The sequence below is a fragment of the Crocodylus porosus genome, unplaced genomic scaffold (assembly GCF_001723895.1).
Source record: "Crocodylus porosus isolate Cpor-Errol unplaced genomic scaffold, CroPor_comp1, whole genome shotgun sequence".
In the NCBI taxonomy this organism is placed as follows: Eukaryota; Metazoa; Chordata; order Crocodylia; family Crocodylidae; genus Crocodylus; species Crocodylus porosus.
The window spans coordinates 61,879,264-61,890,125 of record NW_017728907.1 but is presented as its reverse complement, the minus strand read 5'-3'; the positions used below and the strand labels follow the sequence as shown (position 1 = coordinate 61,890,125).

The window sequence follows — 10,862 nt, the reverse complement described above, 5'->3', positions numbered from 1 at the left end:
TAGGAGATGCTGCTGATTCTAAGTTATCATCTTTAACGTGGGTCTGGTCAGAAATTTTCTTCTGAACCTCTTCTAAATTGAGTGGAGATGGAACACTGCGAGAGGTTTCAACAGCTGGAGATTCAGCTGCAGTTTCTGGTGCCAGAGGTGGAGACACCACTTTTTCCCTTGAAGTCAACTCTGGAGTTACGTTTTCCGGGGACTGATCAGAAAAATTGACCCACTTATCTTCTGCGTTAACAGCAACAGACTTGGGGAATAATACGGGGCCAAAAATGCTGTCCAAGTCATTCATTGATGGTAGTTTGTCACTTTTGACCTCTGTTGCTTTCTGGTCACTTCCTGTGGTCAAAGTAGTTTATTTTACACTTAATATTAATCGGTATAGCTGAAGTTGCACTATACTCTATGTTTGCATGGGGCTCAGAGTCAGCTACATCCTAGCAGTAATACTTTAAAGCATGTTTTCTTATGAGGTACTAGGGGCATAATTCATGTGCATGAAAATACCTACATAATAGGTTTATACACACTAATAGCTATTAAAACACATATTTGATTGAAATACATACACAATATATAGAAAAACCATGCACAACATACCAGATGTATACTTTTTCATATTATAATATTAAAGCTTCATGTAGTTCAGCAGGACGCAGATATGATTAGCTAACAATGTACAACATTATACTGTCTGATAAAACCTTTTCAATATTGTGAATTATTGCAAAATGTTTAAAATGAACATAACAGCACAACATCATGAGATTCACACTACATATAGTGTATACATGCGCATATGCTACTGCAGAACACAAAATACACTGGCAAGATACATGCAGTATCCTGTAGCATACAGCGTGTGTGTATTTCAGGTGTAATCAACTGTGGACAAAAGGACTTTTCTTTAGGGCTCTATTCATGAACTGAATCATCATGTATCTTTTAACTTCAATATCTGAGCAAATATAACCTCATAACCAACATGAAAATAGAATTCATCAACATCTGTATCAAAGTCAATAGAAATAAACTCCATATCTTCTGGTGCTTTGGTTTTTTTCATCTGTCCCTCTTACTATAGAATGATGATGCTTTTCACTTACAATATGCAGCACTTTATATGGGAGTTTTCAAACTTAAGCAAACCTAACCACTTTCCATTGTGCCAGCTTCACATTTAGCACAGCAGGTAAGAGACCTTACCGAAGTCTCACAGCATCAGCGGCAAAGCTGTTGATAGAACCCAGGAGTACCCGCCTATAACCATGGTGTCTGTACCATTTAACATTAAAATACCTTCTTATCCATACATATATATATGCACAATATGTGTTCTTAGATTTTGGGGAACTGCTTCAGAGAAACAGCGCTGTATTTAAGGGACAACATATATTTATGCTAAAAAGAGACCATCACCAGTTGCCTTATTTGATACACATGCTGAAACGTGCAGCAAGGCAAAACTTGGCAAATAAACTGTTACATGCAGCTGCTCATTTCCTTTGCTTTTGTTGATGAATGCTACTATATGCAGGTAAACACTATACCCATCTGGCTGCATAGATAGATAGACAGATAATGGAAAATGAAGACACATGACTATGAATAATATATTGATGAATAGAGCACTAAGTTCATAGCATAGATTTTACATGACTGTATTGCTATATTATTTGCACTGTATGCATTTGTTGTGTAATGTAACTATTGTTTGCCATATAATAAATCAATTTCAAAGAACAATAACTGGATTTCCTTATCCAGACTGTACAGTTGTGATTTTAAATCAATAGATACAGGTCTACTAATAACATGAATTATATGCACATATGTACCACATATACTCTAGCTGCCTTCCAGAACATCTCTGCAACAATTTCATTCAGGTTTTAAATTATTTCAGTGATAGTCAAGATTATTCCACCACATGTACAATTTACTGATTTTTTAGGCAGAATGACCTCTGGCACATCTTTGGATGAATAACACTGACTCATTCATTCTAGGTTATACTAATCTTCCTTCTGCACCCAAAACTCCCAGTGATATGTGGGAGTGCAAGAATGACGGGGTCAGAACCAAATTTACTCTTCTATGTGAGAAAGACAATTTATCCCAATTATTCCTTTGAAAGATCATTTCAGCTACATTTAAAAGCCAGTTTTATGGAGCTACTTTTGCTCTGTCATTTTCAGTGGGATTTGAGAAGTTGTACTGCATTTTTTCCCAAAAATGGTTCAATACCGAAAAAAGAGCGAGTGTTGGTGGGGAGAAAAGTCAACATAAACACAACAAAAGTATTCAGAAGCTAAAGGCTCAATACGTAGGACTTGTACATTACAATTTTGAATGCAGTAGTGGCAAATTCATTTCCAATAAGAAAGTAATAAAATGCTCACAGCTTAAAACACAAGGCTTAAAGACATAAAAAATTATGCCTCATTTTTACCTATTCCAACTGTTAGAGGAGAGCCAGTCCGAGGTGGCGTAGCTGGAATATTTTTCGGTGGAAGTGGCGGAGGTGCTGCAAAACACCAGATCAGGAGGAAGAGTTTAAAGTTCAAGAAATACACTGAGCTCATAAGAAAACATGTGATTCTTTTTGAAGAAGAAGAGTGTTAGTTCCCTGTTCAGGGTATATTTTTATGCTATTGAAAATACAGCATTGGTAAAGGTTAATTGCATCCTTGCCACCACACTCAGCAACGTGCCAGAGAAATAATGGCTATGACAGCTTTATATACTATCACAGACTATGTTAACAGCCTTGCATTATTAAGTGATTAGGCAATTAATGTGCATCATCGTCTGAGGAAAATCACAATATTTTATTAAATCAAAAACATGTATTTTTCTTTAAGAAAAATCTCAAATCACACTTGGCTTTTTAAAAACACAAATTAATATTTCAAAATAAGAATTATAACAAACATCATTGATAAACATTATTTACCTATGCATTTCTAATGCACCAGTTCTTCTAGTGTTACAGTCAGAAGAGTGAACAAGATGATTAAATTATACCAATTCAATTATTTTGAAGATACAAAATTGCAAAGCAGCATGTAAACAATATCTAAATGCAATGGAGAAGACCACACTGTACAACTGAGGTTTCATTGCAGCAAAACAAAGAGCTGAGCTGCACTGCGCTGTTCTGATCCACCTCATGAGAACCACAACCCCTGCACTCGCAATTGGTAAACCAATCCAACTTAAGAATTTACTTCAGTCTGCTTAAACCATGAAAGAAAAGAAAGCGTCAAACAATTCTAGCAAAAATATAGCATAATATGCCATTCATACAACCTTCTTAAATTTTCCTTTTTGTGGAGCTCTACACTCCTTGGCACTGTCAATAACCAAAAATTCCAACTGATAACTGGCCGCTCCCCAGCCTGAACAAAGCATCAAATGGCTATACCTACTAGTCCACAGACCACTCTTCTCCCCACCCCCCATGCATGCCTACACACATGCTCTGGGGTGGGGGCATTTTAATTAAAGCGCTTCCCAGAGAGCTGCTTTAATTAAAATGTTTCAGCATCATGTGTATTAAGCCCCTGCACACTTAAAAATGGCCCTAGAATGCTTCATCTAAATCTCATTCAATTTTAAAATGCCCCAGAGCTTAATACATGTGATGCTGCAGTGATGCTGGAGCGTTCCAAATTAGAATACCATGTTGCACGTGTATAGGCAGACCTGTGAGACCTGGGGGATGCAGTGTTAGCTATGAAATATCGTTCCAGTGTATAGCTAGGGTAGTGGGAGAATACACGCAGCCCAGAACAACAGATCAGAAGACATGATGCAAAGCAGGGAAATGCTGGCTTTGTGCTTCTAAAAAAAAGTCTATATTAGGGGGGTGGAAGAGTTGCTTAAATGAAGAGAGAGAATTTTCCAGAGTCAATTTTGGAAAGAAAGCAGACATTACATGAAAACTAACAACTGAGCATGACAGCTCATAAAAAAAAAAAATCTTCATACAACCGGACAAAGCATATAAACATCCAGGCATATTATTATCTAATCTTATTATTTCCCCAAATGCTGTAGAGAGTTTCAGCAGGAGCTATTTAATGTAGGTTATTCATTAGTCCCTCTATCTTTTCCGCTAGAAGTGCTGGTGAAAAATACCATGAGCATCATTATTCCCACTTTATTATTTATTAAAGTATGTTTCCAGAGACTATCCCTGTTAAGGTGAGCAGGTGGCTTATTGCCTCAGGGTCTATTATGATGGAGGACATTATTGATAAAGGGTTTTATTTGACTGTTATAATATACCCACAAATGTACAGTAACACAGTACTTGCAACCATACAATATATAGTTTGTAAAATTATCTTGTACCAACACCATTTATTTCTTTGGACTTAACAGGAAGCTTATTATTTACTCCAATGTCCCAGCATGGTTCAGGGGGTGGCAACCTATGGCCAGGTTCATGGGCTGGATCTGATCCATGGCAGTTCAAGGTACCAGATTCTCACTCTGGCCAGGCACCAGAGGGGGCATCCGCAGGGCCCTACAGCTTGCTCCTTCTATTGCCTTTGTGCAGCTTTCCCTGATTTGTTTCCCTGATGAATATAACCCTTTCCATCACAGATGGTCACTTAATCAACTGCAAGGGTAAGTGCAAGCAGCTTGGGTGCTCTAAGCCTCTAAGGAATGGAGATTTTCACTCTAACAGAGAGCTGGTTTCAAGTGGTGGCCCACGGCGGCCAAACCCTGGTGTAGGGGATACAGGAAAGCTGGGAAAGAAGAGTCACATGAAATTGCACCACACTTATACTTATTAGCCCCAAAAGTACAAGCATTTTTCAAATGTCAAGCCAAACGACTACATAACCTACTGTGTATAAGGCATATCCTCAGTTTCGAAAACAGAAGGAAGATTTAACTGATTTTTAAAAGTCTCTTTTGTCCTCCTGAACTTGCAACAAGAGTGGAATTTAGGATGGCTGAATCCTTCCTGAACAAAATTAGGAGATGCAGTCCTCATCATCTGCTTTACCTGTTGCTAGAAACATGTCCTTTCTGGTAAACTGACTTAGGCTTAGCTTTGCAAACTGGGAAAGTACAAGAAGCCTCTTTCCCCAGAGACAAGGTGCACTGTCTCTTCCATTCTGAAAACCATCCATCCAATACATTATTAAACCATTATTGTCTCCTTTTTCCATTGTACTGTGCTGCAGCTACAGCTACTCCTGTAAAAATAAAGCTTAACATGCTACATGATTAAACAGTTAGAGATTTTTATAGCACATGGGAGCTCAGACAATAAAGCATCAGAAATTTGATATCTGGCTGATAATCCACACTGCAACTTACTTCCAGTTGGAAAAGGTCTCGGTAATTTTGGAGATTCTAAACTTGAATTCACTGCCTGAACAGAACCCCAGATCTCAGGCTGGTCTAAAGGAGCTGAAAACAGAAAATGAAATAATTGTACACTAAAACAGTACAGAGATTGTAGAATCACAAATTGAGTAACAAACGTATATGGGTTACAAACATTGGTAACACAGACAAGACAACCTTTCCTCTTGTACTTTTGCAGGGAGGGACCCTTAATATTGAGGCAAGTATCTGTCAATAAAAAAATTAATTCTTATAACAACATTATGCCATAACTCACTTGCCTATACCTTACCAAATTTAAAGCAGCACAGATAATCAGTTTTATGTGCATGAAGCTTGGAGCAACAATACTATTTATGCTTCTACATCCTTTAAAAAAAATATTATTAAATAAAGTTACTCAGGCCAAGTAAAGAAATTCCAGGAGATGTCTATGTTCATCTCCCATGGATAAGCATCATGTGTTAAATGAGGCAAGAGCTAAGGATATTCATATATAGATGCTAAAAGGTAGCTATTATACTGCGTATACGGGTACAGTCCTTTGTTAGTGCTCTATATTATTTTCTTCTAAGCTATAATTTAGAAAGTATATATAAAAATTGTTTACTGAAGTTTGTGTAGACTATTGGATAGAAATATTTAAACTGCAAGTTGTAAGTGTCCATTAAATGATAAACAGGTCAGGAGTCAAACAGGCAACAAGCATCCCCTCCCTCCTGCATCCCCAGAAAAATAGGGAAAACTAGGTTTCTTATACAAGTTTCCAGTCCAATTATAAATGTACATAAGAAGTGCCAAATTGGGTCGGACCAACTGTTCACCTAGCCCAGTATTCCATCTCTGACAGTGGCAGGAGTAGACGCTTTAAAGGGAGAGCATATGAACAGGATATATCTAGAGTGCTCTATCCCCTGTCATGCTCTCCCTGGTGTCCACCATCAGTTCTTTTTGAGATATACACCCAACTGTTCTGTTTAATAGATCTATCATCCATGAATTAGTTGAGTCCCTTTTTTAACCTGGCTCTATCATCTGCTTCTACAGCCTCCTGTGGCAATGAGTTCCACATGTTAATTATCCACTACATAAAAAAGTACTCTGTCTTGTAAGTTTTAAATCTGTCTCCTGCTAATTTCAATGGGTGGCCTTAGTGCCAATATTCTGGGACTTCCACATTCACTCTTTCCAGACCCACCATGATTTTATAGACCTCTTAATACCACCCCTTCCCTCTGCCCCCTCAGCCTTCTCCTTTCCAAACTGAACAGTCACAGGCTTTTCATTCTTTCCTGGTTTAGAAACTTCTCCATACCCTGGATCATCTTGAGGCATGGTGCAGGATGCTTTTTCTTATTCTATTACATCCTTTTTTAAGATGTGAAGAATGGAACTGCACACAGTATTCAAGATGTGGCTGCGTCATGGGCTTCTGATTTACGATTTTTTTTTTCTCAAGATGAAAAAGTATTAGGTTTTAGAAAGTATACTTCCTTTCAATTAAATGCAAGAATGTTCTGTTTAGAAGTAGTATGTTACTAAAGCCAGAAACTAGGGATGCCTAATTTAATACTGTTTCTACAATATAATGACATTATTTGGGCTACAGCATCGTGGGTAAAACAAAATTGTAAAGCACTACCAAGGAATCAAATGTGGTATTTTTCTTTTAATAGAAAATTGAAATGCTCCTGTAAGATACCAGCCGTTTCTCCTTGTAAGCACCAAATTGTTTAGGCCATATATTCTTGGATTACCATCAAATGATCTTGGGGAAAAAAAAAAAAAACAGACAGAAATAGTGGGATTTATTTTAATATGGAAGATTCTTAATATTACTTTGCCAATCTCAACATCAGTTCCTATGATAAGTTAAGTGGGTCCAGTTGAGACTACTCACTTCACTCATTTGTGTACTGCTTTGATTATATAAATATACAAACAGGATTCTCCAAAGCTTCAGCAAAATGCTGAATTTATTTTGGTTGTATAATAAGTTGAGATGGAACTTGCTACTAATTTGAGGTCTACTCCAAATTTAGACCCACTCTTGACGGTGTAATTTACTAAAAGCACGCCACAGGTAGTAGATGTAACCATTATTTATAGTTTGCATTTTTTTGCTTTGCTGCATTTTTTTCTTCATTTTTTTAATCATAACAGTGTAGTCAGAATTAAGAACTTTAATTTATTTGACTATTTTTGATTGCTGTATCCCCCTAAAATAGAGTAAAGAATGTGATGAGGCTAAAACTGTGCAAATTGTTATCCCCAAACTAGTTGTCAAAGGAATAGCAATTGAAAATTTAGCTTACTTGATGCTTGGCAGTTTGGCTGGAGCTGATGTTCATTTTCAAAGGTTTGAAACCCCTGGTATACCTGCCTAATATAGAAAATCACATTCACAGTGAAAATGCCAAGATATTAAGTCTTTTGGGAAGCGGCGTATATTGTCCAAATATACTCCAGGTGATTATATCCTCTGTCACTCTGCTTATATTGGATTGAGGAGCCTACTGCAGGAGCTTATGATGTCCCCTGTGGCTATGGTTTGGTTTAGCAGAGTGTAAGTTAATTACGAAGCTGAATGCTGATGAAATTTTACACTCAGAGGGTAATTACTGTGGATATGCAGGAACCACTTGCAGTGTTTATAGTCATCTTGTAGCCTACAAACTGTTAAGTTGCCACCTATTATACAAAGCCAAAGTTACCCAGGGTGCAGTGTCCCAATTGCACGCAGAAAGTTAGATTCACATCCCAGATTTATTACAGAATTCATTTATAAAATAAAGAGAATTTATTTTTAGAAGCCTTTTCCTCTTTAAAGAACAGCTGGATTAGCCACTTTTCATACCTTCCAATTTCTGTTCTTCAAATGCTGACTCCAGTGGTGGGCCAAACAAGGGGGCAAGGGCTGTAGGATCATCTGGGGCTTTTTTGCTGTAGGACAAGACAAATATGAAATGAAGACATTTAAGGAACATCTGTGAATATGCTTGAGAGAAGTGTCAGATTCAAAGCATTTGATGGCATAATCCCTTTAGTGGCTAAAAACTCTTCAGATGACCACTAACTCACTGGAGACTTTTTTTTAGAACAGTGTCTGCTCTAGAGCTGAACTCAACCTTGTACGCATCTCCATGCGTGGCCAAGGAACTAGCAGATTGTTCAGTTCAGTGATTCTCAACAAGGGTGCTGTGCGTGCTTTGGCATCTGGGGGTGCCTTGACATTGTTTCACAGGTCCCACAGGGTGCCACATAGTGTAAGCACAGTTAAGCGTGCAAACAAGATTCATAAGATAAACTCAGAGAAATCAAACAAACTCACATTGTTATAAACGTTCTGACTTGCTGTGATCTTTCCAACTTCTTTGCAACAGAAAAATTGCTCTATTATTTTTTCTTCATTAAAATACAAACAAACAAGTGCAAACTAGGGCTACCAATACATGTACTTGGAGGTGGGAGGAGGGGAGGTGTTTTAATTAGAGTGGTTCCCAGACAGCCACTCTAATTAAAACAGCTCAGCCTCATGTGTATTAAGCCACATCCCTCCCCACCTGCCCACCCCCTGCTCCGGCACATTTCGAAATGGCCTCAAAATACACTTTAACTAACTCTTATTCAACGAGGTTTCATTAAAGCACCCTTGCAGTTATTTTGAAACACAGGGGGCTTTGTACATGTGACACTCAAGTGATGCTACAGCTTTCCAATCAGAACGCATTCTAATTAGAACGTGTTGGAGCACTTCTATAGGCAGCCTAAGAGCTGGCATTCTTGAAGGGGTGCCTTACCTCTATGGAGGAACGCCTTTTATCTAAAAAGGTTGAGAACCACTGGCTTAGATACAGCAAAAGGTACTAGACACTAGTGACCAATCTAAAAAACACAGGTTGCCTAGGTTAACTCCTGTTAGTACAAGCAAACTTTACTCTGGAGATGAATTACTGAGGCAGAAAGCAGAGTACATTTGCACCTTATAGACTAAATTCATTCTACCTGCCTGACTTCAGACTACCAAGGTTAAATATTTCGATCTGTAAAACACACATTGTAGGCAGAATAGAGTCTCATCTTGCCTCTCTCTTCTGCTGAACTGCACTCCACCGTTTTATTTAAAATATTAGGAAGGGCAAGATTTGCCTATTACATTATCCCATACTGAGTAAATACAATTTATATAAAGGCAGCGGCTATCTCAACAGACCTTGTTCCTGCATTTGCTTTTGGTCTGCTTCTATTTATCAGTAGTCTTACACAAGAATCATAACCTTGGTGTTGGAAAAGTTTTCTAATATGTTAAAATGAACATAAGCATCATGAATAAATGTTATTACTGATATTTTTTTAAGAGTAGATTGTCCTTTCAAATATTTAAAGATTCCTAAGTGCACAGCTCTGTAAACAGATAATGAACGGCAGAACATCTGATTACACAACTGACACCCATCCCCGAAATACAGCAATGACACTGAGATGGTAGGAGCATGTGGAAACAACAACTGGACATCTAAGTTTTTTCTGCGTCAGAAACTAAAGTAAAATGCAGCTTTGTCAGACTTAAAACATACTTCATCTCTCGGGTGGCACTGAGCCAGTGTTTTGAGATATACCATCTAAACCAGGAAGCAGAAAAATATATGGATACCTTTTGCCTCATGGAAAGAACTTGTGTTTTTTATCTCATTTTTAGATGCATTTATACTGAAATGCTGGCGAGGACAATTTTATAAATAGCTTCTAGAATGCTTTCCCCCTTCCTGAAACAGTGCTTCCAAGAATGACAGCTTACAGATTTTTCTGTACACAACCAGTGATGCCCGCTCATTAAGCTGGTGGGGTACCAGGTAATAACTGAGCACCATTTCCTTTGATACAAGGGTCCCTGACTAGCTACTATGCAATACCTATAATAAATGACAATTTCTTTCATACTGACCTTGCAAGTTCCGGAGTTGGTGTCGAGCGCCTAGGTCGTGCTATCTCTTCACCTGTCACATATGATGGTACTGTTTAGATTGTTTTTCTTTTGAGTCGAGTAGCAATTTTTCACATGAAAGACTAGGAGGTGCAAGTCACTGGAATTACACAAAACCAGCATGTACTTGCACATGCCAAAAGAAGTTGGAGCCAACGACAATTTGGAGATTGACTAATCCATAAAATGGAGTAGAATTAATTCTACCTTCCCAATATGTACAAATGTATTGTTCTCTCTTTATATAGGAGTTTACAGTATGAGTGTAATTCCAACTCAGCGAGACTAAATATACTTCAGCAAGCTACATATCAACTCATTGTATAGCTCTTTATGGAGACAGCAGAGTCTATACATCAATTACAATCCAATTTTTCTGGATACTATCAGATGAGAAGGTCACTAACACAACATCTTCCACGTAGATGTCATATTGATGGGGTAAGTTAATTTTATGAGCAACACATCATGATGGATAGAAAGCTGTACACAGCAGGAGATCAAT

At 37.8% G+C, this 10,862-nt stretch overlaps 1 protein-coding gene across 1 annotated transcript in view; it reads right to left on the bottom strand.

Annotated features, from left to right (window-relative positions):
• The window catches only part of SGIP1 (SH3 domain GRB2 like endophilin interacting protein 1), a 200,262-nt gene that overhangs the window by 61,805 nt on the left and 127,595 nt on the right, over positions 1 to 10,862 (bottom strand). Inside the window, exons 12-15 of the mRNA XM_019531590.1 lie at positions 10,319 to 10,370; positions 8,231 to 8,316; positions 5,344 to 5,436; positions 2,456 to 2,530 (exon numbers count right to left, since the gene is read on the bottom strand). Of these exons, the coding sequence (XP_019387135.1) occupies positions 2,456 to 2,530; positions 5,344 to 5,436; positions 8,231 to 8,316; positions 10,319 to 10,370 (306 nt within the window). The remainder of the gene's footprint in view (positions 1 to 2,455; positions 2,531 to 5,343; positions 5,437 to 8,230; positions 8,317 to 10,318; positions 10,371 to 10,862) is intronic.